Source organism: Lynx rufus, unplaced genomic scaffold (genome assembly GCF_022079265.1).
Source record: "Lynx rufus isolate CCGP_SWC_20201006 ecotype Redwood Valley unplaced genomic scaffold, mLynRuf1.p SCAF_28, whole genome shotgun sequence".
In the NCBI taxonomy this organism is placed as follows: domain Eukaryota; kingdom Metazoa; phylum Chordata; class Mammalia; order Carnivora; family Felidae; genus Lynx; species Lynx rufus.
The window spans coordinates 6,021,893-6,037,444 of record NW_025814843.1 but is presented as its reverse complement, the minus strand read 5'-3'; the positions used below and the strand labels follow the sequence as shown (position 1 = coordinate 6,037,444).

Sequence of the window (15,552 nt, the reverse complement as noted above, 5' to 3'; positions counted from 1 at the left end):
GGGCAGAGAGAGGGAGGGAGAGAGAGAATCCCAAGCAGGCCTCATACTGTTAGCACGGAGCCTGACGCAGGGCTGGATCTCACGCGCCGTGAGATCATGGCCTGAGCTGAAATCAAGAGTTGGACGCTTCACCAACAGAGCCACCCAGGCGCCTCCTGAGGCTCTCTCCTTAGCATATGTGGAGGAAGACCGAGCAGGTTGTATGGGGAGTATTCATTTGGCATTGCTCACGACTACATGCTTGGGTCACATACAGATGCTCCCATGACGTCAGCATTCAAGACCCACATGTGGGAGTCACACAGGAGGAGGAAACACATGCTGTTGGTCCCACTGGTAGATGCCTTGCTCCTGGGTTTGTAGAGTGATTTCCTTCTGTGGGGACCTGGTTCTTAGCTCAGAGGGCTTCTCTCTGCTTCTGTAAGGGAAACCTGAATTTCCAACACGGAGCTTCTGGTTGGGGGGCCAGATGCTAGTAGCATCAGGGGCTCGCAGTTGCTGTCTCTACATTCGTATTTTTGTTCACTCTCCTTATGAGATGGAGAGTGGGTGGGCAGTCATGGTCCATCTGGTCACATGGTGTGCTTTTGATGGTGACACTTAAGTGGCGTAGAGATGCTGAAACCATAGAGAAGCGTCATTAGGAACTTGCCTTCCATGATTTAATGAACTCTGCCATCTAATGAACTCGTGCACATTTCCAGCCCGTCATCTCTTATATGCTGGGATTCGGGGAGGAAATCGCTACCTCCCCCATCCAAATCTTTATGCCTCTGAACTTCAGCTGAGACCCTTGACAACCCTCGTTGTTTCGGAAGCCAACCCACCCCCAACTTCTGCCTTTTCCCTGACCCCTGGCTCGTCAGCCCACATGAGGACTGCATCCCGAGAGGCAGCAGTGAGAGTAAGACCAAATGTTCAGTAGCAAGATCACCAGCCGCTCTTCTGGAACAGTTGGGTTCTCCCTGCCCTGATCTCCACCCCTCCCAGCCTCCCCGTGTGGTCAGTTTGCACTTGTTAGGTTCTGTTCTTTGTGATGTTCTTCTTCTGATTATTAGACCTTTCTTTAGTCTTGTTTGTTTGGTCCTTCATGAGTTACGCTCTCCACTGTGCAGCATGTCCCAGGTGGACACACTCTCTTGATCACTGTGACTAGATCTTTGAATTCTACTACAACTAGGGTGAGTAGTGTCAAGTCCACCTCATTTTTCCAGTGTTTAATTCGAATTCGAGGTGTGTCTTTACCTCTATCCGAGTATATCTGGTTTATCTGTTTCAAAAGCCAATTTGATAAGCCTTCATATCCTCAGAGAAGACCAAAGCTGAGTAAAAGATTGTAGATAAGGGGCGCCTGGGTGGCGCAGTCGGTTAGGCGTCCGACTTCAGCCAGGTCACGATCTCGCGGTCCGGGAGTTCGAGCCCCGCGTCGGGCTCTGGGCTGATGGCTCAGAGCCTGGAGCCTGTTTCCGATTCTGTGTCTCCCTCTCTCTCTGCCCCTCCCCCATTCATGCTCTGTCTCTCTCTGTCCCAAAAATAAATAAACGTTGGAAAAAAAAAAAATTTAAAAAAAAAAAAAAAAAAGATTGTAGATAAGGAGGATGGAGGAAAAACTCAAGGAAGCTTTACGCTGGATTAAAGATGCGAATTGAATTGAACTGAATTGAATTGAACTGAATTGAACTGAATTGAGCTGAACTGAATTGAATTGAGCTGAACTGAATTGAACTGAACTGAACTGAATTGAACTGAACTGAATTGAGCTGAACTGAATTGAGCTGAACTGAATTGAACTGAACTGAATTGAATTGAACTGAATGGAACTGAATTGAATTGAACTGAACTGAATTGAATTGAACTGAATTGAACTGAACTGAATGTTATACAAATGTCTTTTCTGTGATAGGTTTGGTTGGACAATGGTTACAGAAGGAGCCCCATTCCTTTCCAAAGTCTGCCTCACTTTTTTTCTGGGCATGTATCTAATATCAACCCTTCTGAGTCCAGAACACGTCATATTTCTGCTGAATTGATGCTTCTGGGTCCCACTGTGGACTAAATTGTGTTTTCCCTCCCCAAATCCATATGTCGAAGCACTAATCCCTACTGTCTTTGGAGATAGGGCCTTTCTGAAGTAATTAAGGTGAAGTCAGGTCGTAAGGGGAGGGCCTTAATCCAGTAGGGTTGGTGGCCTTATAAGAAGAGGAGGAGAGATTTCTTTCTCTCTCCATGCTCAGAGGAAGGGCTGTGTGCTGAGGAGTGAGGAGGCAGCTCTCTGCCAACCAGCAACAGAGCCCTCCCCAAACCCAAACCTTGCCAGAGCCTTGACCTGGGACTTGCAGTCTTCAGAACTATGAAAAAACCAATTCCTGTTGTTCAAGCTCCCAGGTGTGTGGCATATTATCATGGCATCCTGAGCAGATTAAGACACCTGCCTTCTTCAGAAGCAGATAAACTAATATAAATAAAGCAGGAGAGTTTGGGGAAGGATCCTGAGTAGCTCATGGAAGTAAGGAAGTGGCTAATTAGAAGTGAATTCTGGAGCTGTGGCCGATTTAAGTACCTCTGGAAGGGAGGGCAATAGCTGTTCTTCCTCTGTCACCTGTGCTCTCCACATACGGCCTCTTCCGTCCATTGTCTTCGTGGTCCTCTAGGCTCATGTCTCTTCAGCATGACCCTTGACCCTTTCTAGTTCTAGAAGTACAAAGGAGAGGCTCGTTTGTCCGGACTTTGCCTACATGCCACTCTCTTGGCCTGTCAGTTGGTCACAGTGATGAAGGGTGGGGGCACGGGGTTGGTTTGCATCAGGGACCCTCATCTGGACCGCTCACGGTGAGGGCCATGCCAAACTGGCTGCTCTCTGGGGCCCACACATCGGAGCAGGAGTGGGGCAGGGCCTCACAAAGCAGAGGATGACAGTGACACAGGAAAGGAGGAGACTGGCCGGAGGAAATAATAAATGTCCCATTACAGGAACATTCCCGTTCTGAAAAGTCTTCCTCTTGACTTCCGGTTGCCTTGAACTTCTCTTGCATTTGCCCTCTTCACCCTTCTGGCCCTTTTCTCTCCTCTCGCCTTCAGGAAAGCCAGCCGGTATTCTGTCTCCACCTCCCCCAGATTGTATAGTGATGACATCTTTCCCAGCGAACGATGGTGTCACAGCAGACCTTTCTGCTCTGCAGATTTTAAAGCTCACGCTTCTTGGTCAAGAATCCCTGTTTTCTTCTCTTGACAAAGCAGGACAGTCCTTGAGTTTATTTATAGAACAGGTGGCTGGCAAGACGACCGTACCTTGAAATTCACGGTTAAGGTCTCTTTTCCCGGCAGATTACTGTCCATACACATGTTTCTGTGTTTTCCTTGTCGTTTTATTCTTTATTTCCACAGTCTCATTCCACATCTTTGTGACCTCAAAATAGGTGATTTATCTATTACGAATAAAATTCCCTATAAAAGGAGGGGAAAGATGTAGGATTTTAAACTACCAAGATGTGGGGGTGCCTGGTTGGCTCAGTTGGTTGAGCATCTGATTTTTGATCTTGGGTCAGGTTATGATCTCACGGTTCGTGAGTTTGAGCCCTGCACCAGGATCTCTGCACGGAGTGTGGAGCCTGCTTAAGATTCCCTCCTTCCCTCCCTCCCTCCCTCCCTCCCTCTCTCCCTCTCTCTCTCTCTCTCTCTCTGCCCCCTCCTCTTCCCTGCTCGCACATGTTCTCTCTCTAAAAAAATAATAATAATAATTAAAAAAAATTACACACTCAGAGGAACAAATAAATAAATTACCAAGGGGTAGAATTTACGGGGAAAACAGAAGGAAATAAGGAAGAAAAGAAAGGTAACCTAGGAAAATGTCCTCATTTTAATACACCCATTTAAGTACAATTGTTTTATTTTTTTAATCTAATCCAGATCTTTGAAGCCATAAAAATCCATGTCTGCAGTCACTTTGTTTACTTATTTTTTTCACACCTATGTTGGTTAGTTATTTTTTCGTTAGGTAGCATGAGCCAAATGGTGGTTATAGCTATATATATATATATATATATATATATATATATATATATATATATATATATTTTTTTTTTTTTTTTTTTTTTTTAAGCAGGCTCACGCCCAAGGTGGGGCTTGAACTCACAACCCTGAGAACGAGAGCCACATGCTCCACTGACTGAGTGAGCCAGGTGCCCTAGAGCTTGATCTCATAATCTACCCTATTCATTATCAGTGATCTAAATTACATCCATGGAGTCTCCTATTTTATTTGAAAACCCTACGACACTTTATTTTTAAAATTTTATTTTTTGTTAAATTTTTTAAACACTGTATTTATTTTTGAGAAAGAGAGAGTGAGATCGGGGGAGGAACAGAGAGAGAGAGGGAGACACAGAATCCGAAGCAGGCTCCGGGCTCTGAGCTGTCAGCACAGAGCCCGACGCGGGGCTGGAACTCACGAACGGTGAGATCCTGACCTGAGCTGAAGTCAGACGCTTAACTGAGCCACCCAAGCACCCTGTCCACAACACTTTAATACTTTGTTTCAAATGCTTAAACAAACCTCCGGATGTCTATTAAATGTATCCTTTCTGTAGGGCAAACCATTTTATGAGAAAGAATTCCCCAGGAATTTGTCTTAATCCTTATCTGTTAGTTTAGATTTTGAAACATCTTTGAGTAGAGTATTTCCTTTCAATTTTGCCTTGAATTCTTTCCTTGAGCGAGGAATGGTTCCCAAGACCTGTGTGTCCGTCTCTGGACCTTCAAGCCAGCTTGACGTCCCAAAGCCTTTTTAAGTAATTTTCCCGTGAATGCGTTTCTCTAAGGAATACAGAATCCGTTGTTGTTGTTGTTGTTGTTGTTGTTGTTGTTGTTGTTATTTTGTTAATAGCAAAGATGACTATTATTTCCTCTTCTTGTGTCACAGCCTTGGACCCCTCTGTATGTCCTGAGGGTAAGAAGAGATTGTGACTCTCAAAGTGAGGGTCACGTTATCTTTTGCCTTTATGTTGGATGGCGTGAGAGCCAAATGGTACCTGCAGGGCCGTCCAGTTTGGTCTGTATGCTATTGGCCTGTATGGTGTCTGAGAGAAATTATTTAGGGGCGCCTGGATGGCTCAGTCGGTCAAGCATCCAACTCTTGGTTTCCACTCAGGTTGTGATCTCACGGTCTGTGAGATGGAGCCCCACGTCAGACTCCGCGCTAACAGTATGGAGCCTGCTTGGGATTTTTCTCTCTCTCTCCCTCTCTCTCTGTCCCTCCCCCACTTGCCCCACCCCTCAAAATAAATAAATAAACTTTAAAAAAGTATTTAGGGGTGCCGGGTTGGCTCATTTGATTAAGCATCTGAGTCTTGCTTTCAGCTCAGGTCGTTATCTCATGGTTTGTGAGATCGAGACCCGCATCAGGCTCTGTGCTGACAGTGCGGAGCCTGCTTGGGAGTCTCTCTCCCTGTCTCTCTCAAAATAAATAAACTTAAAAAAAAAGAGAGAGAAACTATTTAACCTGTTGCCATATTTCATCAGGAGGGTTCCTGTGACAGTTGCCAGCCTCTCTTGGCAATTGAGACATCTGGCAGCTTGGGCCCCATGAGCCCCCGCTGAAACACAGCTGCACTGCAGTCTGGGCAGTGACCCCCACCGGGGCCCCCTTCCCCTCGCTGCCCCTCCCCACCCCGATTTTCAGGCAGGTGTTAGACTGCAGACAGGTGTTGGCTGTCCTGACATCCTGATCACACGAGGAACCCGCTGCTGACCCCGCGACACCTGCTACCATCTGGGGTCATCGGAGCCTTCCTTCCGGGGGGCTGCTTTGTGGGTATCTCCCTGATAAGGCCAGAGCAGCAGCTTCGCCACCCAGCCTGCCCCCAGCGCCCGCCTCCGACGGCGGGTCTTGTCCGCGAAAAGAGAAACGTTTAAGGAAATATGAGCGCCGCATCTCAATGTTGACAGCAAGCTTTCCGTGCCGGCTGGCAGAGGCTTTCGCTTTCAGATTCGTCTTTGATCTTAACTGCCCGTGCTCTCAGCTCGCCACGGTTTCGGCTGCAGCCAAGTCAGTGTTTCCAGACTCGGAGTCCGCGGGACAGTCAGGGGCCAGAAAGGGACAGCCAGCCCTGTGCTTCAGAGGAAGCACCGGTGGTGGTCCTGTGTGATCCTTGGTGTTCAGGGGAACGTGGGGGACAATCTGGGGAATGCCCGCCCTTGTCCGAACAGGGCGGCTGATCCTCTGTGACCGGCAGCTACCGCCCGGGTCCTCCTGGGGAACGTCCCTAACCGGCTCTTCTCTCGGTGTCCCCGTGATACCCCAGGGCTCGGCCCGTCTCACACCTCTCCTCTTTTTGTCCTGTTTTCCACCAGGTGGCAGCAGACGTCGAAGTCTTTAGGTTTGTCCGGCAGCTTGCAGCCCGCAGGTGCCAAAGCTGACGCCCTCAGGGAAGAGATGGACGAGGCCGCCAACCGAGTGGAGATTTGCAGGGTACCCGCCCCCCTCCCCACTTTGCTCCTCCTCACCGGGACAGATGGGGGAGCCCTCAGGGAGTCCCTGATTCTTCACTGGAGTTGTAGGAAAACCCTAAGGGTGAGGTCCGGTTGGACTGAACGTCCCCAGGCTTGCCCACGGGCATCCCCAGAGCCAGGATGAGCCCTAAGAGCTGGGGCTTTGAGGCGACCTAGACTGGGATGGGGGGGTTGGTGGCAGTGGTGGGTTATCAACAGGGTTCCTGCGTGGCAGGCAAGAGGAAATGGCCTTGGCCTCCGTGCGAAGCGTTTGTAGGGCGCTCTGAGTCCCACAGGATGGGTTCCGGGCTGGAAAGAGCAGTCGAGAATCTAGACCGTAGGCGAACCTTGACTCACTGCTGGTATTAAATTGTTTAGCTTCTGGTTCAGCCTTTAATACTCCCTGAGCCCTTTTATCCGTCTCTCGCCTCCCGGGACACAGTTAATGATGACGCTGGAATGCTGACCGAGGAGATAGTCACGGACGAGAGACGTTCCCTCTGGTTTAAGAGAGAGGAATGTCTCGTTCTGAGGAGTAGGTGTCTTGGAGCTGATAGGCGTTAATTGGCAATGTGCCGTTTATGGAGCTCTGTGTCTATGCACATCTGTATGCGTGCGCTCAGGTCCGTTTGGCTTTAGGTCCAAGGAACAGTCTATGCACATCTGTATGCGTGCGCTCAGGTCCGCTTGGCTTTAGGTCCAAGGAACAGTCTATGCACATCTGTATGCGTGCGCTCAGGTCCGTTTGGGTTCAGAACCGAGGAACAGTCTATGCACATCTGTATATGTGCGCTCAGTTCCGTTTGGGTTTAGTTCCGACGAACAGTCTATGCACATCTGTATACGTGCGCTCAGGTCCGTTTGGGTTCAGATTCGAGGCACAGGCTATGCACTTCTGTATGTGTGCGCTCAGGTCCGTTTGGCTTTAGGTCCAAGGAACAGTCTATGCACATCTGTATGCGTGCGCTCAGGTCCGCTTGGCTTTAGGTCCAAGGAACAGTCTATGCACATCTGTATACGTGCGCTCAGGTCCGTTTGGGTTTAGAGCCGATGAACAGTCTATGTAAATCTGTATACGTGCGCTCAGGTCCGTTTGGCTTCAGATCCGGGGAGCAGGCTATGCACGTCTGTATACGTGCGCTCAGGTCCATTTGGGTTTAGAGCCGATGAACAGTCTGTGCACTTCTGTATACGTGCACTCAGGTCCGTTTGGGTTTAGATCCAAGGAACAAGCGTGTCATGTTCCTGGAAGTATGCTGGGAACCAGGTGTCTTTATCTCCTGCGCTTTTAGCGGAGAATAGCCACTTTGCATGCAGACATCTCTGATCTTTGTGGCCTTTTCTAGTCTCGTCCGCTGGCCCGTGGGCGCATCCTTTTACAGCGCAGCTGGCTTTGACCTTGCATTCAGATGACGTTCAGGGTCAGATAGCATTTCTCTCTGGAAATTAGCAACACTGGCCAATCTGTCAAGGACTCATGATCTCTCCAGCTGCAATGCTATGGAATCGAGCAAAGTAAAACTTTGAAATACTTCATCAGATCCAGGACTCCTCGTAAGTACAGCTCATTTGCCATCGTAACGTGGCAATGTGTTCCTTAGGTAAGAATCTTGTTTCTTGGGGCACCCGGGGGGCTCAGTCAGTTAAGTGTCTGACTTTGGCTCAGGTCACGATCTCACGGTTCACGAGTTCGAGCCCCGCGTCAGGCTCTGTGCTGACAGCTCAGAGCCTGGAGCCTGCTTCAGATTCTCTGTCCTCCTCTCTCTCTCTCTGTCCCTCCCCTGCTTGTGCTCTGTCTCTCTCTCAAAAATAAATAAAAACATTAAAAAAAAACCTTTTTTTTAAAGAATCTTGTTTCTTACAAAATTATACCTTAACACACAAGAGACGGTGGTGTCGAGGGGGTGCTGGATAGGACTGTCCAACTACATCAGAACAGAACTCTAATACCTTCATTGGTCCATGCCTTTTTACAATTGTTATTTTTACCAAAGACTATGTTAGTTTCCTCTTCAAGGGTTAAAAAAGTGATACAATTTACCATAACCAGTGAAAAAGTACAAAAACATATCAAGAAAAGCACCAGTAATCCCCCCCCCCGCCCCATTCCTGCCCAGCAACCCTTTTGCTTCCAGAGAGGATGACCAAGTCCCCCTGCTTACCGATATTTATTTTCAAATTTGTTTAATGTGTCTTTATTTTTGAGAGAGAGAGAGAGAGAGAGACACAGCATGAGCAGCGGAGGGGCAGAGAGAGAGGGAGACACAGAATCTGAAACACGCTCCAGGCTCCGAGCTGTCAGCACAGAGCCCGACGCGGGGCTCAAACCCACGAACCGCGAGATCATGACCTGAGCCAAAGTCGGACACTTAACTGACTGAGCCACCCAAGTGCCCCTCTAATTGCCTATTTTTGTTGGCATTTGAACTAACATTTCTACTTTCCTTAAATGCCAGTTTATAGATGTTCCCCGCATATTCGGGGTATTCAACTTTCTTCTACCTGTTGTGTCCCAAGTCATTTTCCAGTCTGTGGTTAGTCTTTTGTTGATGTCTGCCATTAAAAACTTGTTTATATGTATATGTTTCCCTTGCACGGGGATAAGATTCCAGGCATCTTCCACCTCAAGGTTAAAGCATTTGGCCCGGTCTGTGTTTTGAATATTGGGCATTTCAGCAGAGGTACAGTGGTCTCTCCTTGTTGTTCTAAATTGTACTGCCCTAACGACACAAGATGATGAACATTTTCTCATGCACTTACTTGCTATCCGTCTATGTTCTTTGGTGACGTGTTTGTGCAGGTCTTTTGTCCATTTTTCAATTGGGTTATTCAATAGCATGTTGTTAAAAAAAATTTTTTTTAATGTTTATTTATTTTTGAGAGCTAGAGATAGAGCGTGAACGGAGGAGGGGCAGAGAGAGAGGGAGACACAGAATCCGAAGCAGGCTCCAGGCTCTGAGCAGTCAGCAAAGAGCCCGACACGGGGCTTGAACCCACAAACTGTGAGAGCATGACCTGAGCCAATATCCAAGAGTCAAAGGCTGAACCGACTGAGCCCCAACAATCTTTGAATTGGTGTATTTAGACCATTGATGGTTAAGTGATTGTTGAATATAGTAATACCTACCATAATTCTTCCTGTTTTCTATTTGTTTCTCTTGTTCTCTGTTACTATTTTTGCTCTCAGGGTTTCTGCCTTTTGAGGCTTCACTTTAGCCTTTCAAGTGGTTTTGCTTTTTCTCCTTTCTCAGTATATTATACTTTTCTTAGGGTTTATGTTTTTAGTGGGAGCCTAAGAGTTTGCAATATATATTTATAATGCATCCAAGTCCACTTTGGAAGAGCTCTTTAGCATTTCCCATATAGTGCAAGTATGTCTCAGTGAGAAAATACCCCTGGTTCCTTCCACTGACTTGTACATAAGCATTCGTAAGCACAAGTGTGTTTATATGACTGTATCCATGTAATCATACACCGTGCATTCATGTGTGTTTATCTCAATGCATGGATACGTTCACATATGTGTAAGTACATTGTTGCTTGCAAATTTATCCCGTAGATTAAGCATGAGAAAAATAAAAGTTTTATGGTATCTTCACTTAGTCCTTCTCTAATGCTCGTCCTTTCTTTGTGAGCGTCTGAGTTTCTGACCTTTATCTTTTCATTCTGTCTTAAAGAACATTTTTTTTTTTACACATTTCTTGTAAGACAGGTCTACTGGCAACAAATCCCCTAAATTTCTTCAAATCCCTTTAAAAAAAATTTTTTTTAATGTTTTACTTATTTTTGAGAGAGAGAGAGCATGAGTAGGGGAGGGGCAGAGAGAGAGAGGGAGATGTAGAATCTAAGCAGCCTCCAGGCTCTGAGCTGTCAGCACAGAGCCCGATGTGGGGCTCGAACTCATGAGCCCTGAGATCATGACCTGAGCCGAAGTTGGGCGCTTAACCGACTGAGCCACTCAGGCACTCCTCTTTAAGTCCCTTTTGAAAGTAATTTTGCAGTGTATCGATTTCTAGGTTGGTGGGCTTTTTTTTTTTCCCCCCCTTCTCCATACTTTAAATATTTTACTCTACCCTCTGCTGGCTTTGCATGTTTTCTGAGGAGAGGTCAGATGTAATTCTTATCTTGTGTTCTGCTAAAACATTTTTAACCTCTGGCTTCTTTCAGTATTTTTTCTTTGTTTTTGATTTTCTGAAGTTTGAATATGCTATGCCTAGGTGTCTTTTTTTTTTTTTAACTAAAATCCCTAATATCCCAACTCAATCGTGCTAATATTTTTTAATTTAACTATAAGAACGGGGTGCCTGGGTGACTCAGTTGGTTGAGCGTCCAACTCTTGAGTTTGGCTCAGGTCATGATCTCACGGTTCATGAGATCAAGCCCCACATTCGGCTCTGTGCTGACAGTGTGGTACCTGCTTGGAATTCTCTCTCACCCTCTCTCCCTCCCCCCCTCCCCCCCCCCCATGTAAATAAAAACTTAAAAGGAAATTCTTTTAAATAAATTTAACTATAAGGAAATACAAAACCAGAATTAATTTTAAACTGCAGAATTTATCCTAAGGAAATAATCAAGAGACGGGTGCAAATCTATACGAACACGTGCTTTCCAAGTGTTGTAATGAAAAATTAGAAACACAGTATCCAGCAACAGACTGGTTGGTCTGTTCAATATATGGTCCATTCATACATTAAATGTCATGTGACCGTTAGAAAGACTGTTTCTCTGGGGGGGTGGGGGGGAATAAACTGCAACATGGTCTGGTCCCATTTTTGTTTTTTGTTTTTTTTAAATTTTTTTTTCAACATTTATTTATTTTTGGGACAGAGAGAGACAGAGCATGAACGGGGGAGGGGCAGAGAGAGAGGGAGACACAGAATCGGAAACAGGCTCCAGGCTCCGAGCCATCAGCCCAGAGCCTGACGCAGGGCTCGAACTCATGGACCGCGAGATCGTGACCTGGCTGAAGTCGGACGCTTAGCCGACTGCGCCACCCAGGCGCCCCTTTGGTCCCATTTTTGTAAACCAACCATACAAAATGTGGGACTGATGAAAATAGGTATAATGTGAGCAGACATCACGTGTGTTTGTAGCGCTCTCTCTGTGTGGTGGGATTGCAGGTGAACTTGGGTATTTACTCTGTATTTTTTCCGAGCGTGGATTCATCGCGAAAGCAGAAAACAAATGATTTTTAAAACACGTTAAACTCTGGTGATGATTGATTTTTCTTTTCTTTATAAAGGAAATTTGCTCATGATTCGCATAAATGGAAATTGGATTTAGTTTTCACTTTCATTTCTTACAATTCGGCTTATTTGGGACGGTTGTTAACTCAGTAAGACGGTAATCCGATGATACCTTTAAGAAATCCTTTCGTGTTCCTGAGGGCGCCCACAGATGGTCTATCTGACTTTTCCAACATCATCTTTTGGCATAGCTCAAATGTTGAGTCATCGAAGGTGTACCATTTAGTCTTTCAAGGGGTCCCTGCCTTTCCTCTGTGTGCTGAGCCATTTTTATCATTCGACCCTTTGTTTTTTCCCTGCCTTGACCTACCTCCCTCACGGCTGCTGGTGATGGATGCCTCCTGACCAAAACTGTCGTAGGCATGGCAGATGAAGTTGGTTCCTCTAGAAACTGCTGGCTTCAGCAGTCCTACAAAGGCTTTCATTGTAGGGGAGGTCTGGTGAGGGGGAGCTGAGGCTTAGAACCCATTTTACCTGGGGGCGCCTGGGTGGCTCAGTCGGTCAAGCGTCCGACTTCGGCTCAGGTCATGATCTCACAGTTCGTGGGTTCGAGCCCCACGTCGGGCTCAGAGGCTGGAGCCTGCTTTGGATTCTGTCTCCTTCTCTCTCTGCCCCTCCCCACTTGTGCTCTGTCTCTCTCTGCCTCTCAAAAATAAAGAAACGTAATAATAAAAAAAAAAATTTTTTTAAAAAAACCATTTTACCCGTGGGGAAAATTACCGCACCTTCATTTCTCATTCAGCAAATAGTTAGAAAGCCTCTGCTGTGCAAAGCACATTTAAGACCATGGAGGACGGGCAGGTGAGATCCTTGAACTCTTTCTTGGTAGCCACTCCCCCCAAATTCAGCACTTACCTAAGATGTTTAGATGAGAACTCCATGTGATGTCGTGCCTGGCACCTAGATTCTTCCCCACGAATGTTAATTCATTTCTTTTCAAAAATCTTTTTAGGGGCGCCTGGGTGGCTCAGTCGGTTAAGCGTCCGACTTCGGCTCAGGTCACGATCTCGCGGTATATGAGTTCGAGCCCCGCATCGGGCTCTGTGCTGACAGCTCAGAGCCTGGAACCTGCTTCGGATTCTGTGTCTCCCTCTCTCTCTGACCCTTCCCTGTTCATGCTCTGTCTCTCTCTGTCTCAAAAGTAAATAAATGTTTAAAAAAAATCTTTTTAATGTTTATTTATTTTTGAGAGAGAGAGAGAGAGACAGAGACAGAATGAGTGGGGGAGGGGCAGAGAGAGAGGGAGACAGAATCCGAAGCAGGCTCCAGGCTCTGAGCTGTCAGCACAGAGCCCGATGAGGGCTCGAACTCACAGACCGTGAGATCATGACCTGAGCCCAAGAGGGACACTTAGCCCACTGAGCCACCCAGGTGCCCAGAATGTTAATTCATTTCTTTCCTCTTTCTTCATCCTTTGAAACTGGACCAAGTGTAGCATTGACTGATCTGTGCTTAAAGCTCTCCAAAGAACAGATTTCCCTTTTAACTCTGTGCCTTGTAGGTACAAGAACAGTTCAACAGTGTCTGCCTGTCCAGGGTCCTGGAAAAGGAAACAGATCCCTGCTCATGTTCCAGTGCTCTCACTGAGCCTGGCTTGATTGGCAGCTGGGGGGCAGGGGGGCTGAGGGTTGTGAGGTTGGTGCAGAATGCTTGGTGGGAAGGGGGGGGGGGGCAGTCCACGAAACAGCCTCTTCCTGAAGCATGTGGTGGCTCGCCTTCCTTCATTCAGCACCTGGATCTGCTTTCTAGGGCTGTTCTCATAGTTTCCGCAACTCACGCGTGATAGGTTCTTCTCTGCTCAGCTGAGCGTCTCTTGTAAAGATCTGTCTCTTGCAGAGATCCGGGAATAACTCTAGAGACCACCTGACTTGGGCAGACAAGTCCAGAGACACGACAGGCTAACAGACATGCTCAGTGACGGAGTCTGCAGTCCTACCCAAAACGTACCGTTAACTGCCCCCTTGCCGTGGGCGTTTCCATGGAAGTGACCCGCTCTCGAAAGAGAACGCACCCCAGACTCCGATCCAGCAAGAGGCCACTGCCCCCTCATCCCGCGGAGAGCTGAATGGTGCAGGACGGTCAACACCCCGAGACTTGCGCATGACGTGGGCGGAGCCCGCGCTCTTCCCAATGTTGAATCAGCACCCCTGCTTTGAACCGGCCCAGCTATCTTAGCCACCTTCCCCCCAACTGTTGTGTTTCCACTTCTCGCCCAGACGCAGGTGACCAGTCAGTGTTGAGGATGAAGGAGAGCAGAGCGGTTCAGGGATCAGGGAAAGGAAGTGGCAGGCCGTTTCAGGGAGGGCAGGAGCGCCCCTTGTCCTCGGAGGGGGTGCCAGCCGCGGGGATGTGTGGAAGTGATTTGCACATCACTCCCCCACACCAGCCTTCCTGACTCTGGACTCTGGCTCACGTGTTACAATCCCCGGGGAGACTACCGGCCTAGGTGTTCTTTTCACACTTACTCATCCTCTGGAGTCCTGGTTGGGAGACACAGGGACGCCCATGAGGAAACTTGGCCATGTGTCAGGAATTATTAAAAACGGGATTTCATAGTGGTGAAGGCTCCTGCTTCCTTCAGCGGTAAAGGCTTCCTGTGATGTCTAGACTCACGCGTTAGCTGCTCGATTGTTTTATGTTTGGCCTCAGTGCTGCGTTTCCCCTCCCGCAGGACCAGCTCTCGGCGGACATGTACAGTTTTGTGGCCAAAGAAATCGACTATGCAAACTACTTTCAAACGGTAAGGGTCCAGAAAGGTAAGAGCCCTTAAAATTTGGTCCCAAGAGGCAGGGTGCAGACAGGAAGGAAAGGGGTGTGGAACCAAATTGTGGAACACACTATGGGAAAGAATATGGTGTTTAATGGTTCTGTCTGTGAATAAATCCTGTCTTCTATTTCCCTTTGCATGGATTTCACTAAAAACCTAAGAGTAAAACTCAACCCATCCGTCCATGCAGATGATTGCAATTCTGTCGTCTGTAACAGCGGTTCTCAGGGGTGATTTTGTCCCCTCTTCCAGTGGATGTCTGGCCATGTCTGCAGACGTTTGGGGCTGTCACCACTGGGGGAGGTGCACCTAGGGTCAAGAGTGCTGCTGAACATCTTACAGTGCACAGGACAGCCTCCCACAGCGAAGAGTGACTGCATCCCAAATGTCCGTCGGGCCAAGGTTAAGACGCCCTGGTCTATCATCAACAGGGAGCTTGGGAAGGAGATGATAACCCCCCAGCAAATATTTGTTTTTCATTTCGATCTTGGCCAAAGACCATGACAAGTAGGTAAACGATGATTAAGGTGGCCTCTCGTCGATGAAAGCAGATTAAGAAACAGGTCTGAGTCATCCATACTTGAATAATCTGGTCCAAATAATTAAGACCCTGGCTCTTTACCAGGGTAAGTGCAAGGCAAGTCAAAAACAAAACAGAACAGGGGCGCCTGGGTGGCTCAGTCGGTTAAGCGTCCAACTTCGGCTCAGGTCATGATCTCACAGTTCATGAGTTCAGGCCCCACATCGGGCTCTGTGCTGACAGCTCAGAGCCTGGGTCCTGCTTGGGATTCTGTGTCTCCCTCTCTCTCTCTCTGCCCCTGCCCCGTTCGCGTGCTCTCTCTCTCTCAAAAATAAACGTTAAAAATAGTTTTTTAAAAACAAAGCAGAGCGAAACAAAACCAGCAACAATTCAAAACACTTGAGAGAAAAACCCCAAGTTAAAAATCCAGGTTAAGCTCGCCTGCCTTTAACTCTGGGGGATAAGATGCAAACTTTAAATGATCCAGGAAGTGATGGGATGGTAAGGAAGGAAGGGAAAGAGGAGAAGGAAGA

General features: G+C 47.5%; 1 protein-coding gene across 1 annotated transcript in view; it reads left to right on the top strand.

Moving 5' to 3' along the window:
• Positions 1–15,552, top strand: part of ARHGAP44 (Rho GTPase activating protein 44) — an 84,390-nt gene that overhangs the window by 29,855 nt on the left and 38,983 nt on the right. Inside the window, 2 exon segments of the mRNA XM_047090125.1 lie at positions 6,349–6,466; positions 14,404–14,472. Of these exon segments, the coding sequence (XP_046946081.1) occupies positions 6,349–6,466; positions 14,404–14,472 (187 nt within the window).